Source organism: Manacus vitellinus, unplaced genomic scaffold (genome assembly GCF_001715985.3).
Source record: "Manacus vitellinus isolate BGI_N305 unplaced genomic scaffold, ASM171598v3 scaffold_0_pilon, whole genome shotgun sequence".
Lineage (NCBI taxonomy): Eukaryota > Metazoa > Chordata > Aves > Passeriformes > Pipridae > Manacus > Manacus vitellinus.
The window spans coordinates 50,608,490-50,633,234 of NW_021938789.1; the positions used below are offsets into that span (position 1 = coordinate 50,608,490).

The 24,745-nt window shown below is 40.8% G+C and overlaps 1 protein-coding gene across 20 annotated transcripts in view; it reads right to left on the reverse strand.

Annotated features, from left to right (window-relative positions):
• The window catches only part of ADGRL3 (adhesion G protein-coupled receptor L3), a 513,962-nt gene that overhangs the window by 270,223 nt on the left and 218,994 nt on the right, over positions 1 to 24,745 (reverse strand). For all 20 annotated transcript variants that reach the window (XM_018073156.2, XM_018073129.3, XM_029960802.1 and 17 more), the window contains exon 4: positions 6,363 to 6,576. In XM_018073156.2, the coding sequence (XP_017928645.1) occupies positions 6,363 to 6,576 (214 nt within the window). The remainder of the gene's footprint in view (positions 1 to 6,362; positions 6,577 to 24,745) is intronic.

A 24,745-nucleotide genomic window follows, 5' to 3' on the forward strand; every position in this document is an offset into this window, starting at 1 on the left:
TTAACAAAACACAGCCCTTCAGGAGATGAAAAATCTTTGCAGTGTAATGCAAACTGGTTCATTCAATTTCTTTATTCTCACCTAACCCTGTGCAAAGTGTCTGCTACCATCCTTCCAACTACTGAGAGAGTTGTGAGTGCCCCTCCTCATGTAAAAGGACTAGGCCCTCTGATGAAACTAAATGGAAATCTGAGAGCAGTCCTACACCCTTAATTGTACTTTTTGTTTTGGGTTGTGGTTGGTTGTTTTTTTTTTAACTCCAAGTCTTGACCTGGAGGCATCATCAATGATGTCAACACTGAAACCACAGAGACAAACCATGCAAAATCAGACTCAAACCTAAAGGAAATTAGCTCAGCTAAGCAACTGCAGAACTGGCAGGGCATGTAGTACCTTCTCCAGCTGTGCTCCTAGGGAGCTACCAGAAATTCCTTGGCTGCTTAGCCAGCAGAGGAGGGGACAAGAGCTGCAGCACCCACCTGACTGGCCCTGCCTTCCCCCTCACCAGAGAGCTGTGCTGGGGGCAGATGGCACTGGGATGAGCTGCAGTGAAGCAGAGGGTACACATCCCGCTGCGCTGCGCAGGCTACACATCCTCTGACCAAGGAGACGCAGTTTCTCTGTCCTGGAAGCAGTGGGAAGCTCTGGGCAGGAGGTATCTGGCCTGTGGGACACAAAATGGGTCCGGTACTCCCTTCAGAGGAGAAGAGAGGAGAGAGCTGAGCAGCTTTCAGTCCTCATCCCCAAGACAGAAGTGGTAACAGCAGCACACAAGAGCTCTGCAAGGTTGTACTATGGTGAAAGGCAAACGCTGCTTGATTTGCAAACTGAGCTCTCTGATTTGCTGAGAGATACAAAAGTGGAAGGCTCTTGCTGGGGAACATCTTCTACATTCCAAATTTTGAAAAGGCAGAAAGAATTTTGCTTTGATCTTGAGAATAGCTGCTGAGACCTGTGAATATTTTTCCCGTCTCTTCTGTTATGCCTGCTAGTTTTGTCATTCTGTCATATTATTCCATCTCTCCTTTCCTTTCTCCAGAGTTAAGAGTAGCATACAATGGTTGGGGTAGACAAGGATTGGAAAAGCAAAAGGAAAGCCTTGCTCTTGCCTTTAAGGCAAAAAATGCAATTGTTTTGTGTGTGTGAACCTACGTGTCACATACTTCCTACTATTCCTACCTGGATTTCCCCTTTTCCCCTGCCCCTTTTAAAATTTAACATTAAAGCCTACAGAAAAGTTAAATGCAAAGGTGGTATCGACAGCACACAGCTCTGTGAACAGACATGCAAAACCTGATCCACCCATCTTCTTCCTTCTAGTGGCTCCAACCCAGGAAAGTACAAATACGGAACTCTTAAGCCCATGCCTTAAAAAGAAGAACGTGCTGGTGTATTTGTGTGCATTAAGGAGGAGGCAACTAAATGTTTAACTCCTGTGCCCACACTGCAGGTTTAAATTTGTGTGGTGCTCTTACAAGGCAATTGGCTCCACTGACTTGTAGTGAAACTACTAAGATGCAAAAAGTAATACACAGATTTTGCCTTTCTGAGCTGGGCATTTCTTTAGTGGAAAGCATATACAAGAAATTCAAGAGAGCGCACCAAAAGCTATTTTTTTTTCCTTTTTCTTTAGGGCATTTTTAATATACTAAACTGCAGTGTTAATGCTATAAAAACAAAGGTAACTCTTACGGGAATAGGAGGCTGCTTTTCTCCATTGTTGACAGAGAACCTTGGTTGTTTGAATGGATGATATGATAATTTTCTGGCACAGTTGCTCAAGGGAGGACATAGCAAAGACTCCCATGGTACCATGTACACAGTTTGCAATGGGAATGGTTAGAATTTAATTGTTACAGCCCTCAAAAAGACACTTCTCCAAAGCAAACATGCTGCAAAATATATTTTTCTCTAATTAAATCAGAAAAACTTCAGTTCATAAAGCACACTTTCTGAGCTGTTACGGGCAGCACTTACTTGGATGCTTGAAGGAGAAGCTGGCAAGTTAAAAAAAAAAAAAAACAAAAAACCAAAATAGGCCACAGCAATTTAATTTTCTATAAAATAGCTCCTTACAAGCTGTTTAAATGTCTTTTACTTTAAGCAATACTCCAAAGATTTTAGAGATTTTCAGGGCAATGCTTGCAGTAAGAACTCCTTGTGTTCCCTCTGCTCAGGGGGCTCCACAAACACACCGTAAGATTTATGCCTTTCCCTTTCAAAATAACCTCATGTAGTCGTCTGCAAAAATTAATTTAAATAAGCACACAGAAGTAAAGAACAGGCTAGCTCAGGGTGTTGGGTTTTTTTGTGTGGGTTTTTTTTTTGTTTTTTTTTTGCAGGGGGAAGAAGGGTGGGCTGAGAGTGCAATCACTAATGTCTACCATAAATCTGCTCTCCCTCAGCGTCAGCTCACAAACTAACACCACCTCTGTCTCATACATACTTTTTTCCCCCATCTTTCCCTCTCTGCCTCCCCACAGCCACACTGTAATGTGTCTGAGCCGGTTGTACAGTGTTGCTGATTAAAAACTGCCAGTTGTTATGCAACTTATTATACAACCTACGAGGAGACTGTATTTACGAATGCAATAATTAATCAATGAGTAATAAGCATGCACTGCACGTATCGTTTCTCTTTTCATACACAGTTTCAGGTACCATGCAGGTTTACACTGCCATGACAATCTTCAGTTCCCACAGCTGCTTCCCCATCCCACAGTGTTGGCAAAGACAAGCTCACTGTATTAAAGCCTGCATTAATCTGCAAACCCACCCAAATACTGCTAAACTGATTAATTTTTGCAGGTAGAGGCTTTCAGAAGAAAATGGCATAGTTAGTGCCACAACTACTAGGCTGTCACAATTTTCCTTTTAAACTACTTTTTTCAGAGGCTCAGCTATGAAGTCTACTTGGAGCTGTGAGCTGACAGACTGGTTTGCATCTTAAGAACATATTTCATTTTAATGGTTTTATTTTTAAATTGTTTCAACTCTTTAAATTAATGGAGATTAAAAAAAATGAGACTAACATAAAAATGCAAAGTAGAGTATTTTTCCCCTTTTTAGCTTGTCTTTTAACTAGAACCAGGTTATATTTATTTTCAAGAAACTCAATAGTACCCAATAAAAGGATTGCACACTTATTCATAAAAATTGATCATCAAATGGCTTAAATGGAAAGAGCCATCACCCTTTCCTGAGCCTCCCTACTGATAAATGGCAGCAGGCAAGGCCCCACAGATATTAAGTCCAATAAAGATTTGCTTGAGAAGTTTTCCCCTCAGTGGTCAGCTTCTATGACACTACTTTCTGCCCACTTGGAAACACAGAGATGCTTTGCTCCAGAGATGTGCTTCCCTGTCAAACTCTCTGCTAAGCCATTTGAGTCTGCACTGATTATACCTGGAGAAAAGGACTCAACATAAGTTTTCATCCCAGTGCCTTGGGCACACAACACGATAATGTGTCCTCCCTGACCAAAGAGCTAACGTCTATTGCACACTTGCTACGCGTGGGGACTGACTGGAAGATTGCAGAGTTCTGCATTTGGCTCGGAAGCTGGTGCCTGGAGGACAATAATACATATATATAAAAATATTAATACTTTGTAACGGCCCACAAAGGGATGACATGGTTTTATTCTGCCAATATGCAGAGGATTAAGGGTTTCTGCTTGAAGCCACTAACAACCTGAACATGAGAATTACAGTAATTCCACTAAAACCACACCAAATCCAGGGGACTGGTTGATGCCACGTTGTTACCCTTTCCACTTCTCTTGAAAACATAGCTGGCATAATCTATAAACAAGACTTCAACCAGCTATGCAAGGAGGTCCAATTCAAATGGTCTAATAGGAGCCACCTTCAGCAAAAGGGACGTGAGACTGGTCAGGATTCTGAGACCTAAATACTTGACATGGAGCAATTCTACGGGGAGGTCAAAACCAGCAGTTAGCATGTGAAACACAGATGAAACTCAAGCTTTCTTTTCTTTTGCTCACCCCAGACCATTTTTAGTGCAGAGCATCTCACAGCAAACAATCGTGAGATACTCCATTAAAACCTTGCACTGCTTTAAGCCGTTAGGTCACTACACAAACACTGCTGTCGTGACGTCAATTAGCAACACTTTGCCTATGTCAATACCATTATTAATATCTTGAAATACTCATCTCTATTGCTAATTAACAGTCAAATGTGGTGAATAATTATTCATGTATTAGGAAAAATTTACTGAATGCAATTACATGTCAAGAGCTGTGACTTACGAATCCTTCCCACAACACCACTTGTGCCAGAAAATATCCTTAAAAATTCAGCAACAGTTACAGGCTTTCCATAACCAGGATACCTCTAGGTCGGAAAAAACTGATAGGCCCTGGGTCTGTGTGGTGGGGGGAAAACAGTTTTCCCCCTGCAGTTATAAAATGGTAAAACCCCAGGGGGTGGTGACCCTGGAAGTTTTGAAGTTTTATCCGATGAGCGCTTCTGCGAAATATAAACATACAACAAGCAAACAGAAGAGAAGGTTAGTTGTAGTTTGGTGGTAGAAGTGGTAGCCATGTTCTAAGGCCACAAGGAAAGTGGCTCGGAGTCACCTGGGGCCTCTGGGCACCCCAGCCCCTGGCTGGGGGGGGCTCCGGGGACTTGGAACAGCGTGAGGCTGGGCTAAGTATCTGCAGCTAGAAAGCTAAAAAAGGTTTTCTCCACTGTGAGTGAGCAGAGACAGAGCAGCGGCAGACGCAGCGTCCAGAGACTGTGGCTAAGAGCCAAGAGATAACTGAAGCAGCAGAAACAGCATGCAGTTGAGTAAGGAAGACACCGAGTTGTCTCAGAAAAGCCGAGAGAGCAGCAGGGAGAGAGGAAGCTGGGGTAAGAACTGGAATAAAACCCCACACCCCTCTGAGACCTCCGAGAAAGGAGGGAGGTGGACTCCTATTAAGGAGAGGAGTCTTGGAGTGCTGCAGCACCAGAGAGAGAGGAGCTGAGAAGCTCAAAGATGTCCTGAAGCTGGACGGGGACAGAGAAGGAATCCGGGGGGGTTGACCTTGGCCCCCCTCACTGCTGCTGACAAGCCTAGCAGCCTGAGACAGAGCACAGGAGCTCTAGTAGAACTCTTGAGGCAAAGGCTTTCAATTGAATGGTGCCCAAGATGTTCTGACTCAGGGGTGAACCCCTGGGGAAGGGACTTTCACAAAGATGCCCCTGCATTTCGTGATATGCCTGTGGTGAAGCGAGTTTTGTCCCTGCTGGCAGTCCACAGGTGAGACCTTCGCTTGGAGTCGAAGGGCGAGAGGGGTGAAAGGAGACCCCCTTGTGTCTTGAAGACCCATGTTTGGAGACGATGGGCCAAGGGGCTTGGAGACCCCCTTGTGTGTATTGAAAAGAGATCCAGCTACAACAATCCAGTTACAGCTGCTGCATAGAGACAGAGAGACCTGCTGCCTTAGAGATATTGCTGCTCTGAAGAAGGGATCTTTCCTTCTTCCCTCCTGGACTTTTATTTGGAGGTGAGAAGGGATCTGATCCATTGTAAATACTGATCTATCATAGTAGAGATAGTTGAGATCGTTTGTGTAATTATAATATTTGTGTATTATAATATTTATGTGTACAGCCATTGTAATATATTCCCTTTCCCCCATTCTAAGTCTCGTGTGGTTGTCTGGAAAACACATCTTATACTAGGTTGAGATGTGGGAGGGGGTTTTGACTAGGGAATTAGATTTTTGAAGCTCCCAAACCATGACACTCTGCAATACAGGAGCCTGTCTACATGGCTTGTATCTCAGTTACCATTTCCAGATGGAGCAGCCACACTCAAAAGCTATAGTTATTATACAGAAATTTAGCAAGTCTTCTGCGAGACCAATGTGAATACCAATCCTTGACTGGAAATTCAGATCCTCCCTAAAACTAAGTCTGGCAACACAAGGAATGAAGCAGACACTTTGTGTTTTCAAAACTGTAAATGTTATTCTGAACACAAAATGTTAATTGTTTGAAGGAGATTACTGGCCTTCTGTTTGAACATAGCACAAAAACCAGTGAACATTAATTTGAGAAAGATTTCACTTCTATTCTCATTAAGAGCCTTGATATTTAGGTATTTCAGAGGCAAAACTGGAGAATCAAGTTGACTGATCAGTAGTACATACAGCAAATGTCATTTATATTGCATGATGCTAAACCAACTCCATTAAACCCACAGTTTAGCAACGATAGCTGTAATTCTGTGCACATACATACAGACTAAGTACCTGCATTTTCTCATGCAAACACACTCACACAAACTGGTGTGTACCTTCCAGATTAAAAAACCAACAGTCAGCAAACAAAGAATATTAAATACTATACCTTTGAGTCATAATCTTATAGGCATCTGGCAGATAACAGCGGATATTCTCCATCTGAGCAGGATCAGAGTCACAGATTTTATCGTCAGTCCTCCCGTAGTTGGCACTTTCGATCATGATAACATCTGTTCCCGGGCAGCGCAGCTCGATGGGGTAACTCTCACAGGACAGCTCCCTTCGGACCACAGCCATGGGGACCGGGGCTCGGCTGAAAGCTGCAAGGATTAACACAGGAACACAGTCAACATTTACTTTCCATGCTGAGGCTAAGATTAAAAGTGGAATGACGTTTAGCAGCAGGTTTTATCCATGTGCTGCACTGAGATAGTTTCTGTACCATTGAGATACAGTCTGTAGAAACGGGGTCCGATCGCTGGCTTGCTGCCTCTCCAGAGAAATTACTTCTCCACTCAGTGACTTGATTTTCTCATCTCAAAAAAACCCTGAAGAGATCCCTTTTATATAGGGCTTTAGAAATCGCCTATTGAAAGAGGTAAATAGCAACTATGGCACTGTTATTACTTCTACTTACCAGGTGAAACGCTAGTTGGTTTCGATATATAAAATTACAGCCCTGTGTTGTACTTGATCAGGCAAAGGAAATTTTATGACAATGAGCAATCCAACCACCAGGATCCCACCTGCTCAGCAAGACTGCACCTGTCCTACAGCAGATGTAATAACATCTGTATTGCTCCTGGTCCTTTTCTTGGTCCTTAGAAAATGAGAGGCTGATGGCTTTTGTTGTAGCCTGCAGCATGCCGGGGGATGGTCTGTGGGTTCTGGCAATCTTCCCAAAGTTTGGGCCCTGCAGTGATATTTTCCATGGAAAGGACAATTTATGGGACACTGCGTGATTTAAGTTCAGTCTTAGTTTTGTGTTGGATTTGCCTAGATGGTCAAATACTTGGCAAATACTTGTAAAATTAGAGAGCTCTCAGAAATCTTACCTGTTTTAAAAGAAATCCAGGCTACAGTTTGCAAAAGAAAAAAGAAACACACTTTGAGATGCCTTGAAAACAAAGCCCTAAAAGTATTAGTAAATAAACTCACTAGACAACAAGCAATTGTATTTCTCATCTTTACAGCATCTTTGATCCAAAGATCTTAAACAGCTTGATGAAAGTGAATATATTAATCCCCAAATATCCATATGAAGTAGTCTTTCTTATCTCAGTAGCAGAAGGGTTATGAGGCTTCCAGAAGATCTCATGGGAAATCCATGGTGAAGCTGGAAACCAAACAATTGCTTCCCAGCCTAGCACACCAGCCGCAAACTGAAACAAAAGTCAACTCTTTTCCTTACTTATTCCACAAGAATGAAAACTCACCCACAGCAAAAAGGCTTCCAGCTGCAGGGATGATGTGCCCTCCTAGCTACACATCGTACTACCTCCAACCACAAAACTCAACATACAAATCAAGCCTGTATCTGTGTGATGGTCACAGAGCAATCAGTGAAGCTTTAACCCTCTAGCAGATCCATGGCCCATCTGACACCAAAAAATCTTTCAGCAACTCACTTTCCCTGGGCTCCATTACAAAAACACCAAAATACCCTCCCCCAAAAAACAAAAATCCCATCCAGTGTTCTGCTGTCTTCTCCCAGAAAACTTCCATGTGGTACATGCATGCCAAGTTTGCTTATGGAAAACAGGAGCATACTGATGTTTCTCAGAACATCCCTTAACCATATCAAGGCTGTTCTATCTGTCTGGCAGGCAGCAATCCAACATATTAATTTCCACAAAGCCTTCTATTCTTGTCAGTTGTCTCATTTACGTATTACTGGACAGATAAACATTCCCATTTCTGTAAATTTACAGGGATTACTCAAATATCAGATCCTTACTGATGCACCACAGTTAAGGACTAATTGCCAAACTCCCAAGACAGACATGAGCTTATTCTTGAATAATAGCTTCTACAATTGGCATAGTTTTAGGGTTTGGATCACGTAAGATGCCCTGGTTTCCCTGACATTGGAGAAATAGTTTTACCCTGCGCTCATATTGCACCATACACTTGTGTAATGCAGTAAATTCTTACTGCAACCAACTTCTCCTGTTACAAAAGGAGGGAAATGAGGAGGACAAGCACGAACCTCTAAGATGCAATACCTCAAACCTCTAAGATGCAATACTTCATTCTTACCCTTGTCTTTATGTCACTAATCAACATCAAGGTAAGTGGAGGAAGGATGGGACAAAGTTAAGAGACAACATTTGATCAAAGAGATAAGCCAGCCAGAAAGACAGAGTCAGCAGAGTCCAGCAATTTTAGCCAGCCCTACAAACAATATCAAGAGGTATTAAGTCCACTTACAGAGATCTGTCCACAGAAGCCTGCAGCAGGCTCTGCTCTGTGATACGCTATGGCAACAGGCCAGTGCTGACCAAAAAACTTCTGATGCCAGGCTTCTCATTTTGGAAAAGAGCTGTGGTGAGCTCTCTTTTCAAGCCTGTTCTGTACTAAATCTGAGCAGATTGGTGACATGGGAGGCAGAAGGTTTCTAGCAGCTTTTGGCAGAACACTGAGGCCAAGGGCCCTCCCTCCTCCTGCCATGTGCTTGGATGACTCCTATTAACTGTCAAAGAAATGACAAAATGAGATTTACAGGCAATATTAACTGTGGGGAGCTATGGTTTGGCCCAGCCCGGGGTCAATTTGGATCCTTTTCTCTGGACAGTTAATGTATGCTATACAAAGGGCAAAGACAGTTGCCAATACTACTTTACTTTTTACAGTTCCCACTACAGAATACAAAATTCAAACTTCTGACCCACACAATTCAGAAAATATATTTTTGCTCTTAATTCCTATGTTGGTTTTTTTTTTTTTCAGTAACTATTCTATATCATCAAAGAAAGACATTAAACACATGATGGCTGAGGAAAACCCTACTTAAAATCACAATAATTAACTGCCTGAGAATACACTCATACAAACCTGGTGTATTTGTCAAAAAGCAATACTGTACATATGTAGCTAACTTTAATGCTTCCATTTTGTTGGAAATAAGATGTTAGGAACTGCTACCAGCAAATGACAAAGCTGTTAAACATGTTTCTATGGTACACTGAGAGCACACTTCTTGCATCTTGGGCATGTCTCCTGTACAAGAGACTCTACAGCACTGATCTACTAAAATTGCATGTATGTCAGTTTAAAGTACCCCCCAACCCTAAAAAATCCAAACCAAAACTGAACGCCCCTTCCCCAAAGTAATAGCTCATGTTTCTGCTAAAGAATCTCTGGACAGGTGAAAACATTTCCAGATTTGGTTTTCAGTTTCCTGGAATTCACCTTTTTGCTTCTCTCTTTATCACTTGCCTGCTTGCCATTAGAAGGACAGCTTTCACTTACAGACACCTCCCTATGGTATCAGAGTCAACATTTAAATTTATTTTCTGGATATAAAGCATAAGAGCAATTTGACACCCTGGAAAAACTGTAGAAGTAGCTGAATAGTGTAATACAACATGATCTCCTATCATGCTTTCTACTAAAGCAATAGGCACGTGTTTTCCATCCTGACATTGTCCACCAAATCACTCGCTCTGGATGGCTTTTTCTTCTACCCTGATATCTGCAGCAAATACTCCAAAGTGAGATTAGAGCCTGGCTGTTTATCTTCTTGTAAACACATTTCTTGATGTTGTGTCCCTATATGATAATCTTACTTAATCATTTTTACTGGTTTTCCTATAAGGAGCAGTGATGTTTTGCTTTTTGCCATGAAACAAGATACATCAAAGCCCATCTGTGAAATACACAGCACGATTGTATTAATTCATTAATACACTTCTCTCTTCTTTGAGCAGCTCCCTATCTTTGCAGTCTCTCACTGAGCTTCTTATTTAATCTCCTAAATAAGTGACCTAATTGTTGGCTTGAAGTCAAGAGGAGCCGATGGCTGCTCACTACTTTGGAAAACAGGTGTCTTTTTCCAGGATCCTATGTGCAGACAGCCATCTAAATACAGAACTTAAAAAGAGTGTTTTTCAAATTCTTTAACATTTAAATGTGTGCCAACTTGAGTTTTATAAGTGCAGCCATTTGGTGGAAAATAATCCTCCTGAGCTTCTGCAGAGCAAAGTGAGAGCAGAGGGTGAAAAGGCAACAGATAATGACAGGATTTTATCTGGGCGATTTAGAACTTCTTTGTCTCTGCTAATTTCAGGAGCTGGAAAATTAAGTAAGTCATCAAAATCTTGTGCTTTTTCTCCCCCTCGCTTTTGACCTCAGAACATAATTGCCTCTTGTCATGCCTGCAGGGCATGGGCTTGTAGTTATCACTGTGTGCTTAATCAAATGCCAAAATAGCCTTTAAATTATGTGTCTTCTTGGCTGCTAGAGACTCGTTGAGCTCTGTTACATTTAGAGGCATGATGGTAGTAGATGTACTTTTAAAAGAGAAGTGTGGGTTGATGCTTTTAATTAGGTTTTATACGCAATTTCCCCGGCAAAATCATGTTCTGGTTCAGAATTTTCAGACTGAAATTTCAGTGCATATTTAAGGGCAGTGAAACAAAAGCTGGAAATGCAGAGATAATTATTTTCACAAGCTCTGTATATGATTTGGTCTGCCCAGCTAAATACCTGACTTCCTGTTCCCAGGCGCAAACATAGCATGCCGAGGGAAGAGGTTTCCTACTAATTTGGAGGAATGCTTCTCTGTTTGTAATTTTGCAGGACTTAATATTCCCACCGTTCACCTTGACTCTGCGGGGGTTAAAAAAATCAGAAAGTAATAAAAAAAAAAAAAAAAAAAAAAAAAAATCAACCCTCCCCTTATTCTCTAGTCCACTCAGGGGTAGGTAGGAGCAGAAACCCCTTTCAGTCAATGAGTCAAGAGGCTTTGTAGGACTGTCACTCCCTGACAAAAAGCACACACTTAAGTGCTTTTCTAAGTCAGGGCCCTACTTTTCTCTATTAAGATATAAAGTCTCCTCAGTGCATATTTACAGTATGTAAACATTGCTCAGTATTTCTTCTCCGTTCTTCCTCTTCCTTAATCCAAATTATACCTGGTCTCTGATCTGAAGAATAATATTAGTAGTAAACAAAAGCTCAGGTTAAAGACAGTGACAAGAAACATTTCTCCAATGTACAATACTCCCATTCCCCATTATCTTCATTGCTCACAAATGTCAATCTAGTTCTGACAAGTTTAAAAAATGTTTAGTCCAAAGTTCTCTGAAATCTTATGATTAATATGGAAATACCATTCTCTTTCCCCCACTTTCTCTACAGATACTGACAACAAATAAAAGAGCAAAGACCTCTGTCTTTTCTAGAGGGATAGGGTAGAAAAGCCTTTCTTCTACTCTCAGCCTGCAGCGGGGTTAAAGGTCCATCCTACAGACAATGGCTGGTGCCAAGACATTGCAGCAAATGCTTGCAACATCCATATCCAGCTCCCCTGGGGAAGAAATGAAGGCTGAGTGCAGCCAGCGTGGCCAAACAGCTGAAGCCATCAGCAGTGCCATGCTGAAGCTGGACAGTCCTGGTCTCCACTCCTATCTCTCACCTCTGTGCCTCAGTTGATTGCTGTCTCATCTATAAAAATGGGAAAATTATCTTATCTCCTCCATTAAGCACTCTAACCTCCTACAAAAAGGAAGATGAGAACTAGATATATCCTCAGAAAGTGAAGAATCTGGTTTCTTCCTGAGATTCCCCCCGTTAAGCAAACACCCACATCCTCCTAGACTATCCTGGCCTTTCTTACTTTATAGAAGATATCAAAACCAATTTGTAACTTTCCTTTGGGCATCATCACCAGATGTAGTGATTCCCCTTACCCAGCAAAGAGCCAGCTATGAACAGACTTCACAAACTGCAAGAGCAATTTCTTATATGGTGGGATGGTGTATACAAAAAAAAAAAAGACAGGAGACAAACACAAGATTGTGCAACACCCCAGTCATAGCAACTAAAGAAAAGCTAAAAAACCCACAAAATCCTCACACCCTTCCCTGCGCATTTTATGTGGAAATTGAGATTAACTATCCATAAATTGCTTAATCTACCTCCATTATAACATTCAAGTGGCCCCTGCTAGGTATTTGCTCCTAGGCTGTATGAGTGAAAATACAATAGATATTCATCTGCACGTTTATATCTGATGCCCTCCTCCACAATTAAAAGGATACACAGGAGAAGGTTGCAGTAAACATAGAAGGAGTTTTCTATAGGGACTGCTAAAACTCACACACAGGCAGTGAATTTTCTAAGGTGACACAGCCAAGGATACAGACAGGAGCACCAAAAAGAAGCCTAGCCAAGTCCCAAACTCCACATCTCTGAAGCAATACTCTGCCCACACACACCAGCCTCATGGGAAGTACCTTTTACTTCCATGGCAGATCTCCTTTCTCATTTCTAGACACCCTAGAGGTCAGATCTCAAAAGGATGATGCACAACCACACTTTGGATGCCCAGAAAGCCCAGGGACAGCAGCCAGAGGATTAAGCACCAGACAGCTACATCCTGGGGTACTTCTACTATTCACACTTCATACCACTGATATTCCTCATCTCCTTGCCATGTTCAGCAGGTAAATATCCTTCTTCTCTACTCTCACTCTCCCAAACCCTAGCTTAAAATATGGAGAAGCTTTCCTCATCAGTAAGTGTTAGATTCTCTTAGACTCTCTTAAGTGTTAGAGTAGCTCTTCCTAGAGGGATAAAGAGAAAAGAAATTCACAGAAAATAGGCAAAGAGGACTGGTGAATGATCACCAGAAAGAGGAAAGAACAGTGAAGTGGATGCATTTGCACCTAAGGATGAGTGTTCACAAGTGAAGTTGGTCATAGCAATGCCCTATGAGGAAAGAAAAAGAAGTGATAAAAGAACAAAACCCCAGAATCCAGACTGTAGCCATGAATGGAGCAGTAGGAAGTGGCTGAGAACATGTAAAGGCAGACTAACCCAGAGAGACCCAAATCAGGCCTGTGAGAGAAAGCAGTGCAACAGCAGTACTGTGCTTTCTTTGTGATCCTCCATTCCCATCTTCTGGGACTCACGGGCTGCTGTCTCATTAGTGAGTGATGGGAAACTGAGAACTGCAACAAACATTTCCTTTGACAAGGACTCATCTTCACAAATTTCCCACTTAGAGAGAGGTGAGTACCTCTGAAGCTAAAACTTACACTGGAACAAGGCATCACCAAGGGTCACCCTCCATGCTGCTCAACAGACAGTGGTCTAGGGTAAGTCAGCCTATCAGGATAGTGTTGTTGAAGGGAGAGTGGATCCTGCTTCCTCCCCAAAACAAGCCAATGTTTCAGCTGCTGGTTGTGCATCCAGTTCTGGTGCTTGCTGGACTCTTTCTCAAGACTGGGCAACTCAATAATTCACCAAGAAACTAAACCAGCAGGGAGAGGAGGTGGGGAGGGAGCAGTTTCTGCTGGACTGGTAGAGTTGAATCAGCTCAGAAAAGGTTAGCTAAGGTCAGAGAAAGAAAGCAAAGGATTTTTAGAAGGAAGGGACGCTGAATTTAGAGCGCTTTTCAAAAATACATGACAACCTACCTTCAAATTAGAGGTCAGAAGCACAGTCCCAGTCTGAGCTAAATGTCACTAATGAATTTAATTAAAGCAGAAGCAACAAGTTAAGAACAACAGACAAATAGAACATGTTCTCCAAGGGAAAGGTTGAATGCAAGTTCATTAATATTTAGGCCTCATCACAAGAAAAAAGCTATTCCCAAGTACCTTTCCCTTTGCAGTGGATCATCTAATTTGTAATGAAAGGCACACATGAGAAGATACTTGGATACAAATGTTCTTTAAATTCATAGGCTTCCTTTATGTGAATTAGTTTTCAAGTGTAAGAAAACAGTGGACAGACAGGGCAAGTGTCAGTGCTTAAAGCTCTGCACCAGTGCATAAGATCTATAACCAACCCTTATGCTAAACTTGCCCTCCAGCCTAGCAGTGACTTTACTTAAAATATGTGGCTTTCAGATCGTGGTCCATAACATTGAGACATTTGTATTCTCCACAAAGGAAGCATTAGGTTCTGAGCCATAGGGACCAGTCCTTCTTACAAATCCATACACCACAAATTTCACTGGCATCTTTAGTAAGGTAAACATGTCATTTATTTCTTACTCAACTCAAAGTTACTGTTGCTATAATAGGCCCTTCACTATCTCAAAAAAACCCCAACCCAAACCAAACCAAAAAACAAACAAACAAACAAACAAAAACAAACACCAAACCAAAAACAAATCAGAGAAGCTTTGACTTTGGCACTGCTGAACAACCTTGATGTCTCAAATTTAATGCAGCACAAATTAATGTGGTGAAGCAAGTAGGATCTGAGTAATAAAAAAATTTGCCCCATTTCAAATTACTCTACTGTAGCTTTTTACTGTAGCCATTAATAAGGTTAATTTTTTTTAATCTCAGATAAAAACTTTTATAAACCACCATAGTAGGTATAATCATAGAGGCAGTTAGATAAATGATTATCAAGGGTTTAGCCTAAGAACATTAAGGAAAAAGAATCTGTTTATAATTTTCAGATTTCATATTAAATCATAAGCTCATTTAAAATTATACTTTGTTATTGTTTCCATTTAAAACACTAGCTTAAATTCCTACCTTTTTTAATATAATGCAAAGATGGAATAATTTTCCTGTTACCAGCAGAGCTTTTTTAGGTGTGTCATCAGAATGGGCTTCAGTAGGGTTTAGTTGTGTCCCCAGATGGATACTGCTCAAGTGCTGAGGACATGCTCTTCCACATCATTTGTACCACTGTGAACTGGGAGGTGGCAGCCCTGGGCCACAGGAAGCAAGATAAGGATAAGCTGGAGAAGGCCAAGACCCAAATGCATCCACAAAATCAGAGATGGTCTGCCATGGAGGATGATACAGAGGCCAAATTTGACTTTTATCTCATCAGAGGAGGGAGGGAAAAAAAAGGGGGGGGAAGAACAGGGAACCCCAAAGACAAAACCACACCAAACCAACTAACCAACCCCAAAACACAAATGTCAGTAAGAGACTCAGTGAACTCACCAGGTTCAGAAATCATTTTAAGGCTGTTGAAAATCAGACAGGTTAGATATATTCAGAGCTTTGTTGAAGAGCTGCAAATAATAGATTCCTACCAAGTAACACCTCCTCAAAGTTAAAGTTTAATTTTGATTTACAGTTCCCTGAAAAGCCTCTGAAGGGAAACATTAAAGCTCTTGTAGAAGTATCTGCATTATTACAGAAATGATGAACGGCAGAGTGAAGATTACTTTATGCTGTTCACAGACTTGTTTACCAGAGTAGTAAATCTATTTTTAACTTTGTATTGCCCAGAAAGGAGAAGTATGTGAAATCTGAAGAACTGTCCAGAGAAAAAGACAGGCAGGCAAAAAGAAAGAGTTTTTACCAAAGTACTAGAGCCTGTCATTCAACTATCTGTAGAAAAGGCTGAGATCTCAAATATTTATCATTTAAACCAATTGCTTTACATCACCAAAGGCCAAGAATGACTCCTTCAGAGTTCATTTTATAAGAAGTTACCCAGACCTTTGTGACTAGACATCTTTAAGAAGTAATATGGCTAAACTGTAGATCATTAAATAAATAACTGATTTTTCTTGGTGTTTTAGATACCACAGCTCCTTTGAGTTTCTGACATAAATACAAAACAGAGAATTTGTTCTTTCCAATAGCCATAAGTATGAAAGTTTTATAAAGAAGTCTGAGACTGCTCTAAGACCTTGACTTCTCAGAATTGCATGCCATTATATATTTATTTTTATATATATATGCACGAGCTTCTATAAAGGCATGATATCCTGTGTAACAGGCAAAATGGAAAGTGTAGTTTTCTACACGGCAAGATGGCATTTGGGGTACCCTACTCAGCACACCATAAAAGCCACTGATTTTTAGATACCAGTGAGTGCTTCTTAGGAAGGCCCGTGAGTAATCTACAAAGACAAGCCAGTCCCCTGCTGCTGGATGAGGTTTTCCATGACATATATGAGCTCCGCCTCAGGTACGGAGCCATGGGATGGATCTAAGATCCTTTTTGCCAATACACTAACAAGAAGTACAAGTAGGCTGTGGTAAGCCATTCTTTGCAGTCCTCTGAACCATTACTACCCAGATTCTGATGTTAACTCCTCCCCTCCTTTGACCTCAAAAGATCAAGGATTTCATTAAGAGTTGCTAGCAGTTTCAAAGAGCTGCTTTGAAGAAGCATACACACTTATCTGAAGAGTGATCAACTTTATTTACTTCCCCTCAATCTTAACAAAAAAGAACAATAGGAGAATTAAATTTGGGGAATAAGTTGAAACATGCACACTTGCTCCAGGTAAAAATATATTCCAAGTAAAAGCAGATTTTCAGGGAAATCACGTATTTTTGCCTGCAGATACCCCCTCTCCTCAGAAGAAAAGAGCAAAACATTAAAACTAATGAATTAAGTCCACAAAATGGTTCACTTACTAGGAAACACAACTAAGATCTTGAGTGATGAAGTTTGCTATTGTACCCAACTGCTCACAACAAACACTGTGCTTAATTATTTTCCCACCCAATGCAGCCTGTGCAAATATAGCTCTAGAAACACTATATACCTAAATATGCATGCATATATACATATACACATATATATTGTGTACATATACAGATATATATACATATACACATCACACTGCCCATCTCAAGGTGAATCACAAAAAAAAAAAAAAAAAATCTGAAATAATGCTCAGCTGTAGGTTCCCAGAAATGCTCTGAACAGATTAACTGCTTCCAGAAGAGTCAGGTGAACAATGCTGCACCATAGCTGAGAGCTTCTGGTCTTTGTAGTAGGGAGGAAATGCACATCCCATGGCACCACCAGGACTGCCAGGGCACAGCAGTGTGGTCAAACTCACAACATTTGTATCTTCAGTACATGCTCTGAATCCTGACCTAACACACCCCCCAGCTGAGGTGTTGTCCCAGGAGACATGTTACCACTCATTTTCCAGTCCAGCCTTCAAAGTGGTTACCAAGTGACCAAAAAGCATTTAAAAAATCAGCAATAATAAGTATGAATAGTCACACAGACATTGTGCTCAGGAAAAAAATCCAACCCGGTACTGGTTAAAAGGAAATCCTATTTTATTAAAGTCCCTGCAGCACTGGATATCATGATTCATTACTTGTTCTGTGGGAGACTGTGGGGGTCGTTCACAGACACCAGTGTGTACGACTGAACAAAAAGAGGGTCTGTGCCCCAAAGGACACTTTAAAGAGAAGAGGAAATGTGTGAAGATTAGGAGCAAGAGCTACAGTGGTACAGAAAAGGATAGTCATGTAGCATGGGTTACAAAGAGGTGCAGATACTATACTTGAGGGCACAATATTCACCAGCTCAACAAAAATACTGTTGGAAAAAAAAAATTATCTAACTTGCTTCAGGAGAAAACCACTGAAAACAACTATGATGAATGGAAGACTTTTTTATCCTTTTTTTTTTTTAAACACAATCACTAAACTTGTTTTAAATTGTCCTTCTCCAAGAGGTAGATGAAAGAAGTAAATCTTTTCCTGATCTCTCTGGCAGCAAAAACCAGGATCTAATCGCCCAACAAAACCAGAGAGAGATAGGTGGCCTAAAGGCAAAAATGTTTTTAATAAAATAACCTGATGAAAGAGGCCATTCCTCTTCCCCTACAGATATAGGGTCAGAGAGAGCATGACTTTTTTCAAACCCCAGACAAGACAGTGCTGCCAAGACACAGGAGAATGCTCAGACAGAAGGGTACAGAAAGGGCTCTTGGAAAATCAGCAGGCCAAAGCTAATTCAGGCACGCCTGGGCACTACAGCTCGGCCAAGCAACAGCATCCAATGCAGTTTCCCTCATCAGTGGGAAGAGACACAGAATCCAGCACCTTCAACTGAGCAGTCCCTACCAGCCAGGAGAGATTTGGGAGACCAGAATAACACTGACCTTAGGCTTACAGAGTCCTGGTTTTGACCCCTCAGGACAGAAGACAGTCTAGGCAGCTTCACTCAAGATTGACTGAGAGTGGCACATGGGTGAGGGTTGGGGTGCTGCTACATCCAGAGCTAGGGATACCCTCCAACAAGACTGGGAGGCAGGTAGCCTGCAGGCACACAGACCCCCACCCAGCACTGACTGAGGCACTTGCTAAATGCTCTGTGCTGTTTCTCCCTAAAGGGTTTTGAAGGACTCTTCGAAGTTAGAAAAAAAGCACCAGGGAAAGGTTTCCAGAGAACGGTTTCTGGGAGATTATTAATTAAATTTCGAATGTAATTATGTTGCAGTACATTTAAGTGCACTTTATAAATAGGAACTGACTTTTATCTAACAAAGGATCCATTTCAAGCGCTTTTCCTCTATCTATAATATTCATTTCCTTTTCTACCTGTTTCAAGCATTGTTCTTCTAGAGTTATTTATGCTGCACATACAGAATTTTCTGTGTTTTCTAGGAATAAAATTGTTCCATACTTCCATCACCTTGTGTTTCCTCTTCATATTTGTGGAAAGCATTCTGCTGTCACTGCTCTCCAAGGACATTTTTTGAGTACAACAAAAAAAACTCATAAAAGAAATCAGATTTTTCTACTTATAGTTCTTCTATGCCCCCTATTATTCTGTAATAAAGCTCCTTAAACTATGTAGGGTAAAAAAACAGCTTTGAGGGGCTGAGGGTAATTACCTGGGCAAAATACAAAGGGTCACTGAGCAAGTTGGTTGTTAAACCAGTCCTCTCTAGAAAAAATAAAGTATTTTTTGATGCACAGTAATATTTGCCCTTATTGCTTTCAGGTGGAGATGCTAACACACAGGACTCTGTACTGGTGGAGGTTTGCACTAAGGACCTAATTCCAATAAGGAATGAGGGAGAGAAACTCCCGAATATCTCTCTGCAACTTTTTCCCCCGCATTAATATCAGGGAAGTATAGATCTGGAAATCTCAAACCATGACTTGCAAAACCATTACAGTATTGAAGCCTACTTCTGATCATTAAAAGTTAAGGCAATTTTAGTGAGACTGTCTCTGTGTAATTTCATATAGGATCCCGTTCTAACAAATAATTTGATCACAGAAAAACAAACCAGACAAAAATAAACAAACAACGGCAAAACCCCAAACCAAAACAGAAACACACAACAAACAAACAAAAACCCCCACAGATGTCTATGAGCAAATAACCCTGAACCAATGTAACTTGGTAATCAAAGTAATTCACTGTCCTGACTAGTAACACATATACTTGAGAGTTTTACCCAGGATAGCTCCTCATAGATTAAAATATTTCACATAAAATTAAACAGAAACAAAGATTTAAGATTAAAAACACAGACAGTAAATTGAGAAGTCTGTTCCAGATGACAAAATCCCCAACTCTGTAATCATGAGAAAAAGCTTCTTTTGTTAAATAGTCTACCCTCATTTAACAAAAAAGAAGACAAAGGCAGCAATGTAGTTAACAAGTACAAATTACAGTTTGGAAATACAAACATTTGTAGTGCTAAAAGCTCAAAATACAAATGAAATAACTGTAGACCATCAAACTCAGAAAAATTATGCTGGCAAAATTTTTAAAGCAGCAGCAGTATTTTTAAAATAGTGAGGTTTGTGGGTAGAAGACAACCAGCTATCAAACACAAAATGAACTTCCTATAAATATTCAGTAACTCACTCCAATCTGTATTTGGAAAGAAGCAAACAGATGTATTCATAATTCACAATGATAAAGAGATGCTTTTTGTTCTAGCACATATCTGGAAAGATATAATAGCAAACAGACCAATATTTTTCATTCTGAAGAATGGGAGCTTGGAAGAAACCCACATCCCTCTTAGGAACCCCTTGCTGTTTTTTAACTTGATTTTGGAAACTGGCACATTGCTACTAACAAGCTATTAGAACATAAGACCAACTGCACACAGGAAAAATGCATTAGCTGTTGCTTCTTAAAAAGTAATGTAAATGTGGAACTGTCATCCCTGCTGAAGCATTTCTGGAAGTTCAGTAAGAACCTCATCAGTCCAAAATCATTCTACACACTTCTTGATGATCTGAAAGAAAATAAACTCAAAGCTTGCCAAATTTGCAGTCAGTGCAAAAAATTGATGAAATGTTAAGTAATGACATGGACCTTGTCGGTTTTGCAGATTGATCTATACACTGCCTGAGCAGACCGTGCTTTAACACAGACAAATACGAGTCCATGTAGGAATACAAAGAGTGCTCATTATGTGAGACCACAGCCTTGCTCTGAAACAAGACTGTTTTCATAACTGATAAGAATTTGAACGATACACAGTAGCTCAAAGGGCAAACACGATCTCTGCAAGTATGAGGTGGTGAATAATAAGCAGAAGTGGGAAGACAAAATTGCCCTGCATATGGTATTAATGAGTCCATTACTGGAATACGTACATTGTGGTGTCTATGCTTCAGAAAGGTTGTCAGAAGCTTTGAAAGGGTTTGCAAAACAACTTAAGAAAATTAAAATAAAAAAAAATCATGTAGAGCCTGGAAAGCCAGTTTTACAAGTGAGCCACCAAAGTCACTTAGTCTGTTTAATTAGTCTAAGAGACCATTGTAGTCTGCAGGTATCTACCAAGGGAAGATAATTTCTCTTTATTCTAGTAGAAAAAGGCAAGCAAGAAGCAAGATCTGGAAGTTGAAGTCAGATAAATGGAGGTAGAAATAAGGTACATATTTTTATCAGTGAGAGCAATTTACCATGGAACAGTTTACACATATAAATATACGATGCATTCCTTATCAGCTGAAGTCCCTAAAAAATGACTATTTTTCTAGAAGAAATGTTACAGATCAAACAGAAGGTACTGGAATTTGATTCATAAATTACTGGCCAAGATCGCTTTTGTACAAACAGTTTGGCTTGTTGATCATACAAGTTTCTTTGTATTTTAAAGATCTATGAAGATTTAGGAGAAAGAAAACAGGAAAAGAGGGGGGGCATTTAGCTGCATGGAACCCACTGAATTTATTATCTTAAACTAAAAAAAAAAAAAAAAAAAAAAAACCTAAAAAATCACCAACAACAACAACCAAAAAAAAAAACCAACAAACAAACCACAAAACCCTCAGACAGTTTTATGCAGATACCTGCTGCGCTTATCCATGCAGAGAAGGTTTGTATCTTGCCTTTAGTGGCTGTGAATAGAAAAAAAAAATGTTCCAGGACAGCTTCTTTGAATTCCCAGGAATAAAAGATGGCAAAGAGGAGGAAGGGAATTGCTTAATGCAAACCAACAGATGGGATTTCAGTCAGAGGCTTGCTTTGTTTTCATAATGAACCATAATCTGTGTAATCTAAAACAGTTTTTATTTGCTGCAGCGAGACAAAGAATGCAGCTATGGCATGTGAATTGTTTTTTCCATCATTCATCATTATAGAAGGTACCTCTTCATTGCTGCAGACACACTGGACCCTGGACCAGTCAGCCAGAGTAAGTTTAGAAGGATGGATGAAAGCATAGCTATGGCACTACATATTTAGTAGGTTTGTCTGCCTTGGGGTTTTTTTGTTTTGTTTTGTTTTTAATTCAGCCTTCCAACATGTTTATGTAATAAATTACCATAATTCTGCAAAGCCTATTAATGGGTCTCTAGGCATTATTAACTACATGAAGTTTTAGCAGCGTACAGCCTACAATATCAAATCCACAGCAGAGACATTTAGGGTCCTGGTATGACGTTACTAGGATGGGTTAGGAGCATTATTCTCCCAGTACTACATTCCAGTCATTGTACTGCAAGTGTTCCCACCACTGACATGGTCCCATAAGTCTTCTTTGGATGTGCAGCCACTGGCGCCAGGCATGGGGAGTTGCACAGAGTCAGCAGCCCTGCATGGGAGCAAGGGCTCTGTTCTGCTGGCAGCTCTGTACCACAGATCTGTCCCTGTCAGTCAGCCAATGCAGGGCTCTAGATTACATCACGTTACTTACACACTATGCCACAACATGGACAGGTAAGCGATTCCATGTTAAGGTACAAAGCCAAGAAAAACTTGAGCCACCTGGAAGCCTGGAGCTGCAAACAGTGACTGCCACATATATCGCTTATTATTTTGCTGAAGTCCAAGATTTGGGTTTCAGAAACATCAGACATTTATTTGTGGCTTTTCAGCATACTTATATTCCCATAACGTTTTGCAATACAAAATACTGACTTCTATTCATACGTATTTCCCCATGTTATTAAGTTCATCTTCATATTAAAAATAAATGAATTTAAAATGTAGGCAGCTACATATATAAGCACTCTGCTTGAAAGACATACTTCTTTTTTAAATAGCAGCAATCAATACACATACTATATAACCTAAACAAATTTCTATTATGAATTCTTAATGGATGCATGCTTTGGTCATTTTTATTACTAATATATTATTGATTTACAGAATACATTACCACCTTAGGCACTGGGATTTGCTGGAGTCCTTACACTGTGTATGTAGTTCTAGTCAAAATAGGAGCCAAAAGTCAATACCCCATTTACCACCAGCATAGCCCCACCACAGAGTTAGATATTTAATTATGGTCTGACTCTCACAGTGGAATCACTTGTCTTACAGTGGCACATATAAGTCATAGTTATTAATTTAAAATTATCCATGAGGCCTGTCTGCTTGCCTTTCACTCTGCTGCCAAAATGCTTTGGGAGTCACAATTTGGAAGAACACTGGCAGTCTAACCTTGCAGATCCCTTGCAGGGCAGAGTTTCTCTGAAATCAAAGCACCCACTTGGGTTCTTTTGCTCTGAATCAATGAACAGTTTCTCTTTGTTGCCATTCACATCAGGGAGCAGTGATTGACTCCTGCAGTTGCCCAGGAGAAAGGGAACCAAACAGCTTTCTTTGATATGAATAATAATACCAGCAGACAGGGAAAAGACAGCATGCCAATCAGGCCCCCCCCACCACTCCTATAAACAGGTTGCAGATAACATGTCAACTGCTACTCCGTGAGGCTTCAGGAGAAGCCTACAGTGAGACAGGTACGTCATAATATTGTTACACAAATCAAATCCAAAGTGTTTATTTCCTGCTCCAGACAAATGAGGAGGAAAAAAGGGTTTAGGGCTATGGTTACTTTGATGAAACAATGCTACATTGTTAGCTTACAGATTTATGCCATACAGGTGCAACAGGACACATGCATCTTGCCAGGATATTATCATGCCTTGGGCAAGTCAGGCTTTACGTCAAAAACCAAGCACAGAAATCCCAGAGATGCAGCATCACAAGCATCACTGGTTCTTCAGCTGCTCAAGGAGATGACTGTCCTATAATCTCTAAATCAGCTACTTCCAGGGTAAATCCAAAGTAATATATTGCTTTGCTGTTTTTAATATCTGATAAGAGATGGATGAGAACCCAGCCCCTTGGGGAGAATGGTCTGCAAGAAGAGATCCCTGCTCCTCTCTGTTTCCACTTCACTTTTGTTTTTTTCAAACTGATGCACATAAGGACAAAAGAATAACACACATACAGAGTAGGAGCGCTTTGCACCCTTTTTGCAGAAGAACAAACAACTGCAACAGAGACAGCAGTAATCAAAAACACGCCTGAGAAAATAACAGCCGCAAAAAGCAAAAGTCATATCAATTGCTTAGGCCCTTCTGCACACAGAAGTTAAGTGAGGTGAAGCGAAAAAGTTTAATTCACTGAACTGACTAGAATTAAACAGATAAGCCATCTGAAAACTGGAAGATAAGCTCCTAAAAACCTGCCTGTTAATGCACACTGTCACACCAACTTTAAACTGACTCTTTTTTCCTCCATTGTCCCATTTCTTACCTAAAGGCAAGGTGCTCAACCCCCTCCTCCCTCATTTCTTTCCCGCACAGGGATTGCTCCTAGCACATGCCTTGCAGGGGATGCGATGTACAACATGAGCCAAATTTAGAAGCCCGCTCGGTTCTGGTCTTTGCTCCAACACCAAAGGAGACAGGAAAGGTTCAACTGTGTGTTGAGACATCCCTGAACACAACACAACCATGAGGGGAAAACATCACGTCAGTCTTCCCTGCCTTGTCACCACTCAGTATCTGTCTTGGCAGCGATAACTTTGAGGACCAGCCACACCACAACGCAAGAGGCCACCCCAACAGATACAGAGCCTGACAGATTCAGAACACACCCCACTGATGCTCTTCCAGGCAACGGTAGGGCTCTTGACAGCCCAAAAGTTTAGCAAAAAAAGTCTCATCTTTAAGCCTTACAGGAAAAAGCTTCCAAAGGCTCAGCAGACGTACATGAGGCATTTTGTAAGCAGTCATTTCTGCTTCCATCCTTATTCACCAGTGGCAACAAGAACGGAGACAGTCCTAGAAGTTATCCTTGCTCCACCCACTT